Genomic DNA, 19673 nt, shown 5'->3' on the forward strand with positions numbered 1-19673 from the left:
ATGTTTATATGTGTACCTGCCTCTTCCCAGAGCCACTAAATCATCAATACTCAAGATCGAATCCGTGTATCATGCTCTCAAGAGATTAGGTAGGCCGAGGAGCTTGAGGGGAGGGGTGATGGGGGCGTCATGAAAGACGGACTATATTGTGTAGACGTGTGTATGTGTGCGTGCACACACATGCGGGAGGCCAATATCAGGCTCATTAATATGGTGATGTAAATCTAACACCAAGATGCACCTGGACCACTCTACAGGTCTAAGGCCAGACTGTTTTCAACTCCTACCAATGATGCTCCTCTGAGAGTATGTGCTATGAGAGTCCAAATGCTTGCCAGCGCTCATCAACACATGATGGCAATATTTGGGTCCGGTATTTTTAAGCTGATATTATGGTAAAGTTATCCATAAGAGGGTGTCAGGATGTTTGAACAGGGGTGCAATTTTAGTGCTTGCCATAGATGCTAATGTCCATAGATACGCCCCTGCACTCTAAAAAATACTGGGTTGAAAAAAAAATTGTAGGTTGAGTAAAAGATGTTAGACTGCTTAGTACTCTATTTTATCTCTACCAGCAACAAATTCTTCCACAATTAACATCACAAAAAATAACACATGTTCACATGCAGTACACTACACACAGAAATACCTCAAAGTGAACCATTACAAAACGACATGTCCCGTAACATAATGTATATTAATATTATATGATAAATATTGTGTCGAGTAATGTATGTATGTAATGTAGATGCCTATCTTTGCTTTGACAAAACATGGCCAAAATGTACATTGAAACCAGCTATAAATCTAAATAGATTTTATGATATCCATCTGATTTATATACAAATGATGGATGTCATATTAGGGTCTGTTGAGGTTTTACGGCTTCAATAAATGCTACTAAATGGAAGCATATTTATGACCAAAGCTCTAGAGATGAGACAGATCTCGTGCCAAGCAGTAAACAAGACCTAGAAAAACTAGAGGAACAGAATGACTTAACCCTGACTCAATGCCTGCATTCAGAGAGGGAGAGAAGAGGGAAAAAGGGGTGAGAAAAAAGGATGGAAAGAACAGAAGGATGCCGAATCTATGGGATTTTGGCATGCCTAGGAAATGGTTCTGGATACAGTTTGGTGAAGCTCCCTGTTCATTATATAACCATCAAAAGTATTCCCTTTGACGTGTTTATCAAGATCGGAATTCAAACTGTATTAAGACAAGGACTCTCATGTGTACGATAATGGATGCCAGACTCAAGATGTCTTTTCTCATTGGTCATCACTTTACAAATACAAAATGTCCAATCTGACCCTGTACGATTTTTCAGTAAACTTTTCCGTGTTCATCTTAGTTCTTAATAAGTGAGTAATGCAGTTTCCATTGCAGTGCCTCGGGAGCATGCCAAGCAGTGATCATTTATTTATTATATATATTTATTTGATCAGCCTTTGTAGGTGAAAGGCTGTTTGAAGCTTCCCTGTTCAATACATCAACACCACCTACTCTAGACATCTGGTGCCAGATTAAATTCTGGTGTTATCCCAACCAATAATAATCAGCACAAATGCTGATATCTATATCCTCTGTTTTCTTTTATGGAGAGTTTACTTTCAAGGTATTTCAACTTTAAGTGCGTGTCCCAAAATAAGAGGGCTGCTCTAACAGAAGATCTCTGTCCCTATCTTGCTCATTTAGGGCTTTCATTTTTCAATCCTCTCCAAAGATGTTTTTCAACCACATTCCCTGTGACTCAGAGCATAAATGTCTGCGCATATGTGAGCACAGGGGAGGGGGCAGTCTGGACGATGGTGCTCAAACACCCACGACACTCTGCGTGAAGCTAACGCCACCTGTCTTCCATTCTGGAGCAGCCTGTTCCTAAATCAACTACCACGCTCTCTCTACCCCCTCTAAGCTTCTATGACTTGTATGTTGCACACACGCACTGCTCACTGAAAAACATTTCTCCGACTACAATAACCCCTAACTGAGTATGTGGCAGAGAAGTGTTATAATTGTCTTAGATTACACCTCCATCTGAAGACCTTCAGTTGTGAGTCCAAAGATGTGTGTAGTTTAAATCAGCATCAGGGAAGAGTGGTGCTTTTGATAGTATCACTTCATTTTGATAAGGAACTGTCTTTTAGTCTCTTAGAACTAATAGTGTGGGCACTATTGCTGTGGCATGTGCTCCGTCTGTCTCCCTTGTGTGCCATTGGTTACATGACCACAGTGGATCCCCACCGTTTTTGAAATGCTCTTTTAATAAAGTGTGAAACTCCTTTGTTTTCAACGAAGGTGGAGGAGGTGAAGATTTTAACTCAGCACTTTCACAGTTCCTGAATCATGCATCACACCTTTGTCTTTTTGTGTATTTACACATTCACAGCAGTGTGTGATGCTCTTCCCTCCTACCATTCCAAGACATCAACTCAGTTTGAAACTAATGGAATGCATTGTGTTGATCTGCCATGACTCGAATTACATCTAATTATTATTGTAACAGCTTTGGGTGGGTTTTCAAGTATGCTGCTGTCACTACAAAGGATATCAGACGAGTAACATGAATTTGACGTCAAGAAAAAGAACTGTGAAAAAGGTGATATTTTATTTTAAAATAAATATTCTATACTATCCAACAATCTGAGGCTGTGTGTGTATATGTAACGTCAAGCCAGGTCAGACTGTTTTTAAGATAGCTCCCTCTGCTGGCAAAAGGGTCTGCAACACTCCACAGGCATGAATTCCCATGCATTATTTACGTTCATCTTTTGTTACTAATGTTCAAATAAATTAAATAACATGATACAAACTCTTTCGGTCTAAACAGGCATGGAGTTCCACACATTATTACCTTCATCAAATGTTATTAATATTCAAACAAATGAAATAACATGATTTAAACTCTGCCTCTGTCTGCCTGCTAGGCACATACCGCTTATTTCTAATACATACAATGAACAAAAGATACATCTTCGAAACAACTATCACAAAAGACACAAGTGGCAGAAAGGAAACTAGTGGAGAGACTAGTTGCTCAGTAGAGAACACCCTTCACACATCAGGCATCCTCTTCTGGGCTGCTGAAGTAACTCCAGGTTCACTCTGGCTCAGTGTCCATTACAAGTGTGGGGAAATGCAACCCTCCCTCCCCCATGAGAGAGTACTGTCCCCGGAGGTGAGCAGCAGAGCAGGGAGGAGGACCAGAGTAGAGGAGATCTCTTAGAACCTGTCAGAATTCACACATAATCAGACAAGAACACTTTTCAATGCCAATCCCATTTTTAAGCCTGTGTGGCAGCTAACACACATTACGAAAAACTCACCTGCTGAAGCAGGGTCTCCTGCTGTAGTACCTGCACCCTCAGGCTCAGGTGTGCCACCTCCTGCAGTTCAGCCTGGCGGTGGTAACACACAGCAGGAGGCAAGTGGGGTCTCAGCGAATCTCCCCAGGCTCCTCTCCTACTGACTGGACACAACACTCCAGGCTTCCATCCACAGTACTCATCCAGTACTGAAATACACATAAGAACACGTCACATTTACAGTAGAAGACTTAAATAATTCATGAGACAGAGCACACACAAAAACACAAAGAATGTAAGTACCTCAGTTTGTCATACATCTTTGGCTTGGCTAAATTCAAGGTAAAATTAAGGGAGCATGTTTGCAAATTAAGAATCCCTTAATATACATTGCATAGTGTTTTGTTTATGTTATGTTTTGCAGTGAGTAACCCTCAGTGAAAATGACTGATGACAACAAGCTGATGTCACTTTGGGCTTCTGTCTCCCTTTAGTGCCTCTACACTCGCATCTCGCCGACTTAAATTAATATGCACCATTGGCAACATCAATATCCAGGATGGAGGTTTGTCAAAAATAAATGAGGAATTTAAAACATATATAATCATTAATAAGCACTAACAAGATTTGGCATACTAACCTCAGTGACCAGCTAAATTAGAAATGGCCATAACTGACTGCAAACGTATGATGATAAACACGATAACCACTTCAACTGTAGCACACGATAACCACTTCAACTGTAGCACACGATAACCACTTCAACTGTAGCAGTATAGAGAAAAAGAGGGAAATATTAAGTAATGTGGAAAAAGCAATTGCCTACCACTGGCTAATGGTAAGTCTGCCGCTGCCCTGCCTAGCTCAATGAGGAAACCCATCCCAGAACTGGCATCAGCAGGTGCACCAGTAAGCACCTCCACAGGGAACTAAATCATGCCAGGTCAGGAAAATCAAGCATGGCAACAAAGTGTCTATGTTTCCAAAATATGGCATTGCACATTTGAAGATGATTTTAGTTGCACAAACTACACAGGTGGGCTATATATATTTTTTTTTTTCAAGAACAATGATCATAGGGACCTGCAAAACTAGCACATTCATGTCATCATTCGAATATCTATGGAAAACTAGTTCCACAGTCTAAAAGGATACAGTACTTTGCAGCCTCTGGGTAAAGTGCATCTTCTCAGGAACAACCTGTGTACCCTTGGTCAACACCTTGTCCCATAACCTTTAAAAAAAAAAAACATATCAGCTTTTATCTAGTTCATATGTAAATTCAATCAGTTTATGTTCCTTAAGCAGGAGACCATATGTTTCAGATGCTCACCTGCTCTGTTTGCTCCTCAGTGTTGTCCAAATTTGCAGAAGAGGAGATGGAATCCTTAAACCATAACTCAACTGTGAATATGTACTTGATGGTTTTCAGCATTTCACATTTGTTGCAATGAATGAATGATGCAACTATTCTGAATGACTACTTACCACATCTCTTCTCGAATGGCCTTAAAGTCCGAATTGGGAGGTTTGGGCGTCATGGCCCTACACAGATCATCACCAGAGGAAGGGTTTTTCTGTTGATCCTCTTGTTTGATGTTAGTAGCTACATCCTGAGTTTTGCCAAATGAAACTTTAGTTTGTCTAATTGAGTTGAGAGGGGGACTCTCTGCTGACTTAAGGGTCTTTCTTTTGGCAGGCCCTGTCAACAGGACACCCCTGGTTGTTTGCCCTTGAGTTCCATGGATCCCTCGTATAGCTTTGACCTGAGGTGGTACCTTTGTCACCTGGGTAGGTATTTTGTCAAAGCTGTCTTTGTCGATAGATTTGCTGTGGCCATTTACCAGGGAAGAAGGCCTCCCTTTTCCCTTTCCAGTAGCTGGTCTTGAGTCTGCATGTGTGGCCAACGTGCTCCGTACCCTGAATGCCTTTTCTAGCAGCTTTTCCAACTGCTCCAGCTCTTGTTTCCCCTCAGGAGAAGTTTCCAAGGAAACTCTGTCAAGTTGTGCTTCGAAAATAATACACAGATTTAACACATACACACACATACACACACACACACACACACACGAAGAAAGTAGTAAACTACAGTCAGCCATATTCAACCATACTGTGGCAATGTTAATGTGTTTGTGTAGTAACGTACCCTCTTTGCCTGTATTTAACTGTCTTTCTGTGTCTCTCGAATGGATGTCAGGAATTTTCCTGGAAGATAAAGTAAGGCCAGTTCAGATTGTTCCAGTATTACCGCAATAACAGTGTAAATCGTGCGTTACAGTTTCTGTAAAAAAGGCTAACCACCCATAGGAACACTTACATATGTGTCAGTAGATCTCTGCATAGGAAAATGTTGTCGTTGGAGCGAGTCTCTTCAACCTCACACTGTTTTAGTGCTTTGTTGACAGCGCACATAATTGACATTCTGGTGACTACAAACACAACGGAAAACTAAGTGAGACACAGCTGAAGAAATGAGTTCATACAAAAGCCAAAACACACATTCCTGTCACACATTCGACTCAACTAAATGCAAAGTCTGTGAGGACTTCGGACTACCTTGGTAACATTAAGCAATTGAATTCCCCGCATTTGCTCCCCGGAAGTGCTGTTTTGGCCGTTACGACCCAGACGGTGTTCCTAATGTATCAAGTGCTCTACATATAATGTCTTGTCACGAAAACAAAATACGCAACACCTCCCATCTTTTCATCGAATCTTCCGCGTACTTCGAATCATTACGTTGGTGGAAATATTATCGTATTGGCTGCTGCATCTTAGTTTGTAAACTAAACAGCTCGACACACACGTCGCTCACGTAACAAAAAAAATGATCGTGAAGAACGATGATATCTCGCGATATCTTGGACGGTTACTATAGAAACATGTAGACGCCGAATCATTTAAGACTACCAACTAATAAGTCCTTGTGGGTACTAGCTCGCAACTTACTTATTTAACGTTACTTAATGGCTAAGTAGTTAGTTTGGCAGTGTCAAACTGTTGTTTTGATATTGATTGTTCAACGCAAGTACTCAAAATGGAAATAGGACAAGGATTTGGAGACAAGGCAGTATCTGTAAAAATTAATGTCGTACGTGGGCATAATTTGGTGAGTAAAGTTAGCCGAATCTATCTAGACATTAGCTGGATGGTGTTTCTATGTTTTGTTTTTAAATATTTAAACGTGTTTGATCTATTTATCTATCCGCGTCATCGTATGGATTGAATTCACTTTGTCTTAAATGATTACATAGTCTGTGGTCTTTACTTTTTTTTGTAGTTTTGCACATATTGACACTTACACTTATATGCTAGGCTTATCAACTGTTGAACAACTTTAATGTTTCTGTCAGTTTGACTCTCATTGATAATAGTCGGCTTGATTGTCTTTCAGAAAGGAAGCAGGACTGAGTCTTTCCTCAGCTTTGTTAGAGTTGAGTTTAATGGTGTTGTCCTTGGCGATTCTCCTAAAATTGATGCAATTGTTGACTCAGCCGTGGATTACAGCTTTACATGCAGCTTCGAGTGTTCAGATGCTGCACACAATTTAGATGATCTTGCCCATAAACCTGTCATCTGTAAGTAGTCATTATGGAGCTCAGTGCCCCTGCTCATGTGGATCATGATTTATCTTTTAAATTAACATGCAGAGCTTCTCATTACTGCTTATGTCGTGCTCATCAGTGACTGTGACTGAGATCTTGCCCAAAGAAAAGAAGCAGAAGGAAGAGAAGACGATTGTTCTCGGACATGCGGTGGTGGATTTACTCCCTCTTCTCCATGGTTCGATTTCAAATTGAGCTCTCAACTGTCAACATAAATCAGTTTTTAGATAATAGTAATAATAATAACAGCAGTAAGTTGACAGAGATGGCAAGCTATTAGATTTGTATGAAATCAGAGGTTTATCAATCTATTTTAAGTAAAAGTTTTGTGGGATGAAAACAGCCACATCTTGTGGGCTATGAAAGAAATGAAAGTATTAGAATATTTTCTGTTCATTGTGAATCATAAAGATATTTTACTGTGTATAGGTCAGTGCAGCTTCACCTGCTCTACAGTCCTTTATCCAGCACCTGGCTCACCTGGAGAGACAGCTGCACTGGACGGTAGCTGCAAGGTGAACCTATCTTTTAATATGAAAATCAGGATCGTAAATTATTTTTGTGTTATTATGGCAGGAACCAAAATGATTCTGTCATCACATAAGCTTGTCACTACCTAGCAATTCTGGCATTGATGCTACCAAGATATGGTTCACTGCTTTTGAACGGGAGTCCGTGCACTTACAAACATGAAGTACTCTAGGCTCTAATGAGTATGTTAGCTACAGACTAGGGGGTGAAGGTATGATAACAGTGATTATATCTTTCAAAGCCTTTAATCCGTCTCATTTTTATTGTGACTGTGCTGGGCATAGGTTAATGACATCAGTTTTTGGGGGGAGAAGCAAAAGTGACCTACCCTTTGTAGAGATGCAGGTATTTTCATTTGAGGTACTCTTGGCCTAAATGTTCATCGTGTCATACATAGTATATGGCCAGCAAAGAACCAGTTTTACATCCAAAGCATTCACGTCAGTTCAAAGTTTTGTTAGAATATTTGCATGAACTTAGCTCTGGGTTATAGTGTCTAGCAGACACTGTGATTCAAAAGAAATAAGGCGTTTCCATTTGTCCAAGTGTAATTTTTTTGTTGTTGCTTTTTTTTTAGCCTGTGCTAGACGTCTCAATTGTTGTCCCAGAGCCTTTGCTGTCGGACTCCCAACTCTTGGAGTCCAACCTTTTGAAAGTTACTGTTGAAACAGCGTACTCTGTGCCTGAAGTGTGGAGTCCTGCAGCAGGGCCTGTATCAGGCTATGTTGCGGCACTACAGATGCCCCTCACAGCTGAGGTATTTCTCTTGTTAGCAATCACATCTTTCAGATAGCTTGGTATATTTACACCAACCAAACACTCTGTTCTAGTATTTGCTCTGTGTATTTGGATCAGTGAAAAGCTTTCTTAAGTGCATATTCGAAATATAAAGACATTTAGTAAGCTTATGTTATTTATATATTTTAAAGTGTGTTTGTAACATCAAGTCAAATATCTGTTGTCCTGTTGGGGCATTTACCCTTGTTTTGTCACAGAAAGAGCAAATATTGATGTACTCCAATGGAATGCTGAAAATGGGAGGGGAGAGAGAACCTGTACCCCGACCCAAAAAATGGCCACAGGGTGCCACGTTGACCCTAGGATCTCAGTATATAACAGGCAGGAGCATTGAAAAAGAGAGTGTTGGCATGGAGGATGGAGATTTGACCAGTGTAGAGGTGAATTCAATCAAATATTAATATCTTATCGTAACCAAAACAAATAAACAGTCGAATGGTAAATAACATCAATATCTTTTTTCATGCCTCTGAATGAAAGATCACCATAATCCTAAATAGAACACTGGAGAAAATTGTTTGAGTGAAGTTAGATTGTTGGCACTTATTCTCTATGTGAATTCTAGGATAAGCAATTCTGTGTAGAGGCTGAAACAAATAGAAAGAGGGTGAGCTGGGATACCGAGCGCCGCTGCTTCCTGGATGCTGGAGGTGCTGCTTGGTGAGACTCTTTATAATGTTAACTGTTAATTGTTAAGACTCTTTCATATTTCCTCAGAATATAACATTATTGTGGGAAAGCTGATCAGAGAAAACTGACAACTGTTAAATGGTGTCACGACGGCCACATTTATCTGCCTGTGTGTACAGTCAGTTGTTTTCCCCATTATTTACACAGTTTTTATCAGGAAATACTTGAAACACATGTTAAGAGATGTATAAGTGCAAGTTTGTGCTTTTTGTAATGCAGCTATTCTGGTTCTTGAATGGTATTTGATTCAAAGCTCATCCTCTGCCATTTTGAAGTTCTAAATGGACATTGCTTCATAACTTATCTCTCCACCTATGTTCCGCTGCAAGTACAAGTAGTGTGCTGGTTATGGTGGTGTAATGATTTGGTGATCTCTAGAAACAAAAACAAAAAAACAAGGCTGACCTCAGTACGTTTTATTATGGCACAAGCGACACACAGCAACACACACGTGCATTTTAGGTGGCGACACAGGACACACACACACACACACGCAGGACGAGGTCACAGTGAATTTTTCCTCTGCATGTTTCCCATCCCGGACTGTCCTTCCTCTAGGACCCAGGAGGGCAGCCTCTAGGCGGCCGGCGACCAAGTCAAGTGATCCGTCCGTCCGTGTTCTGTTCGTCTGCATGTTTTTCTGTTGGGGTTCTTAGTGGAGGAAACTCCCAGAAAGGCCCAGGAGATAGCATACCTGAGCACTGAAGGCCAGGGGAGAACCTGCCCCCCAGTACCAACAGCGCCCCATGTGGGAATCATCCCAGTACCTTCTTTTTGTGAGGCGGCAGTGCAAGCACCTAAGCCACCGTTCTACATGCTACGTGACTTAGCCTACTGAACCATTCACTTTGGTAAGTTTGTGTCCTCAGTGGAATGGACATCTCTACATTTATGGTTTCCCTGTCTCCACAGGTTTAACCGCAGGATTGTAGAGAGCCGGCTGTGGCCGATAGAGATTATGAGAGTAGCGCAAATTGGAGCCGCCAAGGGAGCGAAGGCTGGAAAAGAGAAGGTGCGAGGGCATAACCTTAAATACACGGGTCTCTAAATGTGTTACTTAACTAAACTAAAACATTTTTTTTTACGTCTGATATCCCACTGCCTCTGTACAAGAAATACTAGTGCCGTGTAATCTGTGCAATAATCTATGCAAAATTCAACAGTGCATTTGTTTTCCTAATGTAGGTAGAGGATGAGACCCAAATATCCTTCCATGGAGTGGCGTATATGGACTTGGCTCCACTGCTGTATCCAGGAGCCACATGTGTCAGAGGGGCCTATAAGATCTACCCTTTCTATGATTCTGAGCTCATGTTGAAGGTCAGCACTTTACTCTACTCTTTTTATGTGTCATCCATCAAGTTGAGAGAGAAGAGAAGTTTCATTGCAGTTTTCATCTATCAATGAAAATCATTCTCGTTCAGTTTCAGATAAGAGTTGTGAGTCAGTTATTGCCAGCAAATGTGTTGTTGATCAGCTGTCCAAAACTCTATCTGCTGTTTAGAATCACCATGCTGATATAATATCTCCAAATCTATGTTTATTTGTGTTGAAGACTAAGCGGAACCAAAGTGTGTTACGTGAGAGCATGCGGCCACCGGTGACGCAGGGCAAAGGGCGGCTCTCCTCCGTGGGCTCCTGTAAGGCCGCGCCTAGCAAAATCTTCGAGAAGGGAGGAAAAGACACCAAGGAGTCTCCCAGAAAGGTTGTTGCTCACCACCACCACCCTGTGTTCGCGACTTAAAGATGCAGTTTGCAATACAGTCCGTACATTTACATGGGTCCTAATATTCCATTAGTAATTTGACTAATAGCCTGATCAGAATAAAACTGCACCATGTAACCACCTCAAAGATAATGATCTACCTCAATATAAAAGAAAATTAAATCAGATTGAAAGGGCTTGGTGAAACTTTTAATATTCTGTTTGATAGAAAAATATGAGAGACTAGTAGCTATTTTAAAACAACCAGTCATTTTGATTCCTTTAGGAGAATGAGGTTTGTGCATGTTCAAAGACACTACTTCCCCTAACTTTATCAAATGTAATTAGTTGGTGTCAAACATCATTAAACAGAACTAGTCTGTTTACAAAATTAATTTCTTAATTAACATTCATTTACAATTAATTTACCATGTATTTCATTTACATTCCTAAATTTCCCTTGGGATTAATAAAGTATCCATCTATCTATCTATCCTTTTATTAAAAAATAGCTCAACGTCTTGATGACAGGATTAAAAACATTTAAATTGTACTGTAAGTCTTAAGAGCACCAGATTGTTTATAGTCTCTTCTCAGTGAGTTACACAATAGCACATAGATGCAACGCATTCATTCACACATACACATAAACACAGTGGACACAATGATCAGCAAATCAGCATCTGGTCAGAGAGTGTATTAATGTATCTCCCCTGGTTCTAGCCATCCTTCTGTCCACCCATGTCCACCACATTCTTATTTTTATGGAATTTCATCAAAACTCTTTATTTTGACCACTTTGTGCTCTTAGCCCCAGGCACATGCTACACCAGGAGCTACAATACAAGTGTTCTGTGTTTCAGGCAGGGCCTCCGGGCAAGGTTGCCCCAGATGAGAACTTTGTTGATGTGGAGCCACAAATCAACACAGAGGGACAAGTTAGTTTTACCATAAACAAATAATTAATAATAAATAAATAAACTTCAGTACAGCAACACAGAACTACAAAAATGTGCTAACAGCAGGTTTATGTGCTCTTTGATGTAGATGTATGCAGATTCCAAGTCCTACATTGTAATTGACATTGCACTAGACAGACCACTTGTTCCAAAAAGACCAAAAGAGGAGCTGACAAAAAGGTACTGTACTCATAAAAAAACACATATGTTTAAATGAAAATAAATCTTTGTTTGATAATTACATCAATTAAGATATTCTACCTCCTTATTGTTGTCATGGATGTAGATTCATGTTATTGTAAATGTTTAATCCATAGAGTGATGCAGCTTATTCCTCCAAGACCTCCATTACTTCACAGACCAACTGGAGCAGAAAGGGTAAAATATATCTCACACCCTCTACCCCACCTCCACAACAAAGATGATGTTGTCATCTGCTGGTAGACACCGACTACAGCTAACGTTTTTATTTTCCTGAATGCTAAGGCAAGGTTAGCTGTCAGTGCCTCATTTCCGGGTGAACCTGCTGATAAAAGGCATTACAGAAACCATAGGAATAACCTAAACAACCACCCAAGTGATAACCACTTTGTTAATTCATCATTGACACGTAAATGCACTTTTCTTCATTCTCTTGTCACTGCACTTAAGCAAACATTTACTCATTTATGTTATGACTGACAGGCGGTGCAGGAGTTTCAAGGTCAAGTAGCAAATGTAGCAGCACAGGTCCTGGACCAGTACCAGCAGCTGTTTGGTGCAGCATTTGAACCTGGTGCCTCTTCTCTGGACCCCAACAGCCAGGAGCAGCGTAAAACACAGTTGCTAGGGGAGCTCAACTACTCCGGGAAGTACTTTGCTTTCAAAGAACAACTCAAAGTAAGTCAAGGGGGAAAGCACAAAACATGAGGATGAGATGAAATGTTATTCAAGGAATGAAGGGTACAAGTAGGCTGTTGTATTCGTGTTCTCCTTACATAACACTTCTCTGTCAATAGCATTAAAGTAAAACTGGTTAGTTTTTTGTAATTGTAGTTGAATTAATGAATTGATGAATGACTGTAGGTAAATGTTTTTATAAAGACACTACACCCTAAATTAATTTATGGGCAACACTCAAAGTGCGCCACACATGACCTAAAGCTAATGTAACCACTTCTCACTTCTCACTGCCACTGTGCTGATGCACAAAGCCTTTTCATGGTGCCAGTTGCCCTATGAAATTAGGGCCCACTCTGTAGCTACGCATACCAAAGTATCAATATAGTTATGCTGAGTTGGCCATATGTCTACGGGCTGCTCTGGTTTCCAAAGTCTTCCTGCTTAGAGAGCTGTAGAAGTGAATGCAGAAGTTCGCCTATGAGATGCTTAGCCTCTCACCACTGAAGGAAAAAGACAATTTAGCTCACTCATTCAGATGCTTGGTGTGATGCTTGGTGTGGCAAAATGTTTTTTCAAAGTGTCCACACACATGCCTGTAATGATAGTTGGTCTTTGTTTCTGTATCTTTGTCTTTGTGTGTGTGTGTTGGTTAGTACTCTGTAGTGCGTATAGTACGTGAGAAAATGTTGCGAACTGAAGCCTTTGCAGATGAGGATCAACTGCAGGCATTTCTGAGTCAACTGTATGTGTTCCTGGTGGATGAAATGCACATGGCACTGAATAAAGTAAGAAATTCCTTTTTTGTTTGTAGATATATCTATATATATATATATATATATCCAGCAGACCCCACAAAACACCATAACCTCCTAACTCACTATTTCTTGACCTAACTAAAGGTGTTTAGCCCCAAAACCTAGCTTTTGTCTGGTTGGAATGTTAATGGTAACACCACACAGTAATGTCAATGGATATTATTCGTGGGAAGCTTGCATCTTCCATACATTGTTTATGATGCATATTATGTATATGTTTATGTCTAATGAAGGAGGGTTCAGATAAAGGGCTTCCCTTTTTTTATTCATGCATTATATACTTTTCTACTGAGTTGTTGCTATAGCCCTTTGCTCCTGGAAAACCATAATCAGACAGGAACTAAACACCTGAGCCATAGAAATAAATACGGAGGTGTTGTTTGTGTACTTGATGGACTCATCATTTGTATCTCTCCTGTTCAGACATTATCAGTAGATAATCTATAGAATCAGCCTTACTTGATGGACTCATCATTTGTATCTCTCCTGTTCAGACATTATCAGTAGATAATCTAGAGAATCAGCCGCAGCCACAGCTGGAGTGTTCTCAGCTAAGACACTTTGCCAGAGAGGCTGAGCTCAACCAGGACTACCAGCTGGCCACACAGTACTACCAGGAGGTACAGGACAGTCATTTGTGGGCTCAATTCAGAGGCTAGGTTCAACCTAACACACTTTGGACCATACTCATAAATCATCTGTATGTGCAAAATGTTTGAAATGTGGTATGTCTTGTGATTCTGACTGTTCTCAAATATATGAGGAATCAGAGTTGTTGAGGTACGTGGGTGAGTGTGCACCTGTCTGTCCCTACAGCGGCTGGCTCGAGATCGTAATGATCCATCCCACTGGTTTGATTATGGCTGTTTCTACATGCTGAGGGGGGACTGCCAGAAAGCAGAGGAGTGCTTCCATCAGGCTGTGTCTATAAACCAGGCACATCTGTCCAGGTGAACCACCTATCTTGTGTAGGCCACTTTTACATTGATAACATCGGTTGAGCCTGTTTAACTGCGCATTAGTTCAACTCACGTCTAACCTCTGAAGGTTAAGGCTGTTTACTTAACAAGCTTATTGATGGAGCTGTAACAGTTCATTTACAGTCAATATGGGTGCTCCTTGTAGTGGTAGTGTGGTGCGACAGGTCAAACCAGTCATTCGCTGAATTAGAGCAGATTTTCTGAATTTACCCAATTTTAGTACCGATTGTTGTTTACAAAGCAGGTTGAAAGAGGAAAATAAAATAAAAGCTATTTAAATTACAGTGTAATGCTACAAGATAAACATTGGATATTTTCATTACTTATTAAATCAAAATAGAACTTTCAATGAAAATAAAGATTAAATCTAAGTTGCAGGCTTGGATGACAGTAAATGTCTTTAAGACAGTAATATTAGAACTTTGAGGTTTGTATGATTCAAAAATGTGTACTGCTTTTCTTTGTGCCACTCAACTTAAACTCCAACCCCACACACACACACGTTTTTTGAGGTTGTCTGCAGGGTTGTCTGTCATGAGGTGTGTGGGGTTGGAGTTTAAGTTGAGTGGCACAAAGAAATGTGTGTGTGTGTGTCTGCGTGTTTTGTTTTTTCATACATGCTCATATTTTTGTGTCTTTCTCTACCTCTCCTCTCTTTCACTGTCTTGCAGTTTACTGATGTGTGGTATTCTGGCTGAGATGGATGGACGGTATGTGGATGCAGTGACATTTTTTGAAGGAGCAACCTGTGTCAATCCCCGTAGTGTGGTTGCTTGGACACTGTTTGGTGAGTTCAGGGTCATTCAGGGGAAATTATTAGATAAGATCATCCATAGCCAATTATTCCAAGGCCTGGTAGTGTTGAAAAACATTAATATTGTAACATGCAAGTTTGGATTAAGACGCATAAGGGTTCTTTCGGATGAGAACGTTCATGTGAAGAAATCAATAACCCCTGTGATAAGAGGTAGAAATAATAATGGATTAGTTTATCATATTATCACAAACTGATGTGAAAAGCCATATGAACAGATCTGAGCAGTAAAGCCGAATTGAGCCCTAATGCTTGCAGTGTGAACGAAGCCTAACGGTAGATTTTTAAAAAGATTGAAAACCCATACCTGCTTTTTCTGCTCTCAAATTGCCTTGGAGGGTTTTCTCTTCTTTACAATGTAGTTTTACAGCACTGTATGCATTAATTAGCCTGGCCATTACCAGCCTGTGACTCCATTTCTTTCCGTCAGTCAGTCTGGCAAAACCCCATGCATTTTCGTTTCCGAGATGGGCGGGTGCTTAGCTTGAGGTTTAAAATCATTGGAGTTCCCTTAACCAATCAGCAACGTTTGGTAAGCATTCGCTCTCCCCAGTCTCTCCATTACTAACGGGGCCATCTGGTAGATTAAACTCTTCCCAAAGCCAGTTGGGAGAAGAGCTACGACGTCCTTTCCAATCAAAAGACTTACAAGTCAATCCTCTTGTTCTCCTTTTAATTTTCTGATGTTCTCGAGAGTTGAGACAATGCTGGTAAACGACAAACTCCGCTGGACTACATGCACCTCGGCAAGGCGAGTTTTGCGTCACAGCTCTGAACTGTTCGCTGATTGGTGCGGTTGTAGGGTGAAGCCTGGAAACGATGTAAGGCGGGGCTGGGCCAGACTACGTATGAGCTTGAAATCAAATCAGGCGGAAATACGTAGGCTGGTGTCACCAGGCTATGCATTAATACGAATATTTACAATATTTAAACGTTTAAAAAACATTTTGTATTCACTTCAGCCATGTCCGTACCCTGTCTTTCTGCTGTGGACAGGTCTGTTCTATCAAGCACAGGACAACAGTATCCAGACAGAAATGGCTTTCTTAGAGGCCAGTAAGCAGCAGCGGGCAGGTTTGGCGCCTAGCCAGGTTGGGGACAGACAGACAGAAAAGTTAAAAAAGCAAGCAGAGGACATTGTGCAGGAGGAAGGAGTTTGTGGAGACTCCGCTGATGAGAACAGTGAGTCCAAGATCATACCTGTGCTGTCTTCACTATGTGTACTGACACAACAGTGACTACTTCTGTCTTTAATACTGATATTACGAAAATACCTGCAGATCAAGATAATAACGTAGCAATACAAATGTATGCCATTTTTTTCACATACTGCCTTGTATGGAGGTGGAGAAGTGTAACATGAAGCAGTAGTAGTATACAGCTTTACAAAAGTCTTTCTTTTTCTCTCTTTCTTTCTCTCTCTCTGTGTATGTGTTTTTCTTGTTCCAGTGGAGGGGGAGAATGCAGAAAGTGATATCAAGGGCTGTCAGAGTGGTGCTGACATTAAAGAGGTGGAGGTGTCTTCTGTGGCTGTGGAACATAAAAAAAAAAACAGGGCATCTAGTATCTACATGAAGACTGTGGAGTTCCTACTGCAAAATAATGCATTACAGGTCACTGCATACAATTAATACAACAATGTGGGCTCTAATTTTAAGCTATTAATAAAAGTATGTGTAATCCAAGTACGTGCAACTCTGGACTTCCAGCTTACGTTTACTTAAATTAACTTCACAGAAGCCAGAAATGAATGAACATGAAGGAGAGGGCAATTAGCTGGAACTTTGAATCCGGTGCTATTGACTAGGGCTCCTCAAACTATCTTTACGTTCAGCCATTCATGTTTGATCTCCGTTCTTCTTCCTTTCTCTTTATTTCCATTAGATGGCCCAGAGGGCCCTGGCTCAAGAGCTGCTTTGTCCTGAGGGGGGGTTGAGTAGCTGCTACCATCTGGCATTGGCTAAACTCCACACTCTCCGAGGAGAGTACAGCAGTGCTGAGACAAGCCTCGGTGCAGCGCTCAGTGATAGCTATGAGGTGATCCAGACGCACAGCACTTATAGTTCTATGAATGAGGTTTCTTCTCAACAAACTCATAAAACATGGCAAATACATTTCAAGATATCATTCTTGATCATCACACCTCAGTGAAACTGGAAAGTGTTCTTTCCTTGTGAGTAGAAGCCAGATGTGTGGGCGTTGTGGGGCCACCTGCATTACCTGCGAGACGAGTGCAGAGATGCTCAGAAGTGTTATGAGAGGACCTTGGACTTTGTGACGGATGCTTCTGACACACACCCCATCTATTTGCGCCTGGGCTCCATCTATCTGCGTGAAGGACAGGTCAGCTGTCAGGCCCTTAGGGTTTTATTTGGCTGAGAAGTAATACTACTAAAAGTAATACTACCACCACATGTAATAAATCCTCATATTCCGATTTTACAGGAATAAATGCTAGAAAGGACTCTGAAGGCATTGATTGAATTCTGTTTAAATGGAAAACAAGACTTTGAGTTTAACCTAGCCATCAATTTTTCTGAAACTTTTGTAGTTTGAGAAGGCCAAAGCCACATACCTACGTGCTTGCAAGAGCTCACCATCCTGCTTGACCTGGTTGGGCCTGGGCATCGCCTGCTACCGGGTAAACACAACACACCTCTACCACAGCTTACAATAGTAACACAACATGCCTCTACCACAGCTTACAATAGCAACACAACATGCGTTTACCACAGCTTACAATAGCAACACAACACACCTCTAGCACAGCTTACAATAGCAACACAACACACCTCTACCACAGCTTACAATAGCGACACAAAATGCCTCTACCACTGTTTGCAATAGTAACACAACACGCCTCTACCACTGTTTACAATAGCAACACAACACGCCTCTAACACTGTTTACAATAGCAACACCCAATATAGCACCCCTTTAAAGGATCAAGCAAAGGTATACAACATTGTGCGATATGTGTCCTTTACCTTAAAGATGCATTTTTAAATAGCTGTTGTTCCATTCCCTCCATTGATTTATTTGCGTTTTGCTGGTAGCTTGCAAAAATTCACCTGATTGTCCAAACATGTGGTATCAATACAATGCAGGTGCTCTCCAGACACATTCATTTTTAAAGTCTAGAAAGAGCAGAATGAACTTTTAATAGCAGTTGACTTAAAGTCCTAATAGGAGTGCATTCAAACACTTTTAAACTGTACAGACTAGTATGTATCACACACATCACATACATAAGGAAAAATGTGTAGTCCGCCAATACACTATACATTATCACGCTTAATTATACGGTTACTTGCCAAAATTATCACATCTTTTAAAGTAATTTTGTTGCCGTTTCGTGGCTTCTGCTGAGAAAAAAATATTCTTTACGCAAATACAACTTTAAAGATTGAGGTGTTTCATAGCAACGTATTCATTCAATTTGATTGTATTTATATAGCGCCAAAACAATACATATGCCATATTACTTAAAGATGTGAATTAGAAGCACAAAACACATTCATCATTAATTGCAGTGTCCATATTGAATTTGTTGTCTTTGTGAGTGGGTTACATTCAGTGTGATTATTTTTCTTTACGTGTGTGCTAGCTGGGGGAAATGACAGAAGCTGAGGATGCACTAACAGAGGCAAACACTCTAAACAGTGCTAATGCAGAGGTGTGGGGATACCTAGCTCTTATCTGTTTGCAGGTGAGTAGATTTGTGTTGGTGATTGAGTGTCTGCATATGTTCTGTAGAATCTTCAAAGAATATCAAACAAATTTAAAGTTTTAAAAGGTAAAATTGTTTCAAGGTATGTTTGCCAAATGCTTGGTAAATGCTTGGTAAGAGTTTTTACAACAACAGGAAAGCCCAGACCTATTAACGCTAGATATCAAGGCTAAAAATGTTCTAAGGGTTAAACATGGTTTGTAGCCAAGAATCCTTATTTATAACGTAGGCAAAACAACCAGAAGACTAACATGATCCTAAACTCTATGAAATAACAAATATACTAAAAAAAGACAGTTATAAACATATGGAAGCTAATTTCTGTAAGTAAATTCATTTTTCACTAGTTTGATGTTAGATTACTGCATTAACTTGACCTTAAATGACCTGGTGAATAATCTGTATGTTTGTAGTGTTGCTGTCCATTGGTAACACTTTCTCACTTCTCTCTTTCACCTTGTGTGGAATTTACAGATGGGGAGAAAGTTGGAGGCAGAGCAGTCTTATAAGTACACTATGAAGGTTGGTTGTCTTAGGGGATACTATAAGCCTATGCTACTGAACTGTTGATTTTTGGAAGAACATCTTTGGATTGGTGATATACAAACTTTAATCTTTTAATGTTTTTTTTTTCCAGTTGGGTTTACAAAATGAACCTCTTCTTCAGGAGATCAAGGAGATGCAAAAACATGTTGGCTTTGGCAACCCTTGTTTTTGAATACAGTGTGGTATTGACTGCATTCAATGGAACATGTCTGTTTTAATGTTGTGATATGGTAACTTGTTCACTTATTTGTGTAAAATAAAGCATGTTCCTGTTGACTGACTCTGTGCATGGGCCACTATTGATCCAATA

General features: G+C 40.4%; 2 protein-coding genes across 2 annotated transcripts; one reads left to right on the plus strand and one right to left on the minus strand.

Moving 5' to 3' along the window:
* Positions 1-2919: 2919 nt before the first annotated feature.
* Positions 2920-6039, minus strand: tedc2 (tubulin epsilon and delta complex 2). Its single transcript, XM_080856956.1, has 9 exons — positions 5865-6039; positions 5626-5737; positions 5455-5513; positions 4797-5316; positions 4642-4695; positions 4464-4542; positions 4135-4237; positions 3330-3517; positions 2920-3232 (listed from the first exon to the last, which is right to left on the minus strand). The coding sequence occupies exons 2-9, from the start codon at positions 5727-5729 to the stop codon at positions 3104-3106; spliced, it is 1236 nt and encodes a 411-aa protein (XP_080713082.1). The 5' UTR covers positions 5730-5737; positions 5865-6039; the 3' UTR covers positions 2920-3103.
* Positions 6040-6345: 306 nt separating this feature from the next.
* Positions 6346-19535, plus strand: cfap70 (cilia and flagella associated protein 70; the record flags this gene model as incomplete). Its single annotated transcript, XM_080856955.1, has 26 exons — positions 6346-6417; positions 6703-6886; positions 6993-7091; positions 7343-7428; positions 8022-8201; positions 8440-8622; positions 8808-8902; positions 9845-9944; positions 10118-10252; positions 10488-10637; positions 11501-11575; positions 11685-11776; positions 11914-11974; positions 12281-12475; positions 13132-13263; positions 13788-13913; positions 14110-14243; positions 14945-15060; positions 16084-16269; positions 16537-16700; positions 16972-17124; positions 17269-17430; positions 17639-17728; positions 18695-18796; positions 19292-19339; positions 19455-19535. 26 exons carry the CDS (start codon positions 6346-6348, stop codon positions 19533-19535), a joined length of 3201 nt encoding a protein of 1066 aa, XP_080713081.1.
* Between the last annotated feature and the right edge of the window lie 138 nt (positions 19536-19673).

Source organism: Sprattus sprattus (assembly GCF_963457725.1).
Source record: "Sprattus sprattus genome assembly, chromosome: 18".
NCBI lineage: Eukaryota > Metazoa > Chordata > Actinopteri > Clupeiformes > Clupeidae > Sprattus > Sprattus sprattus.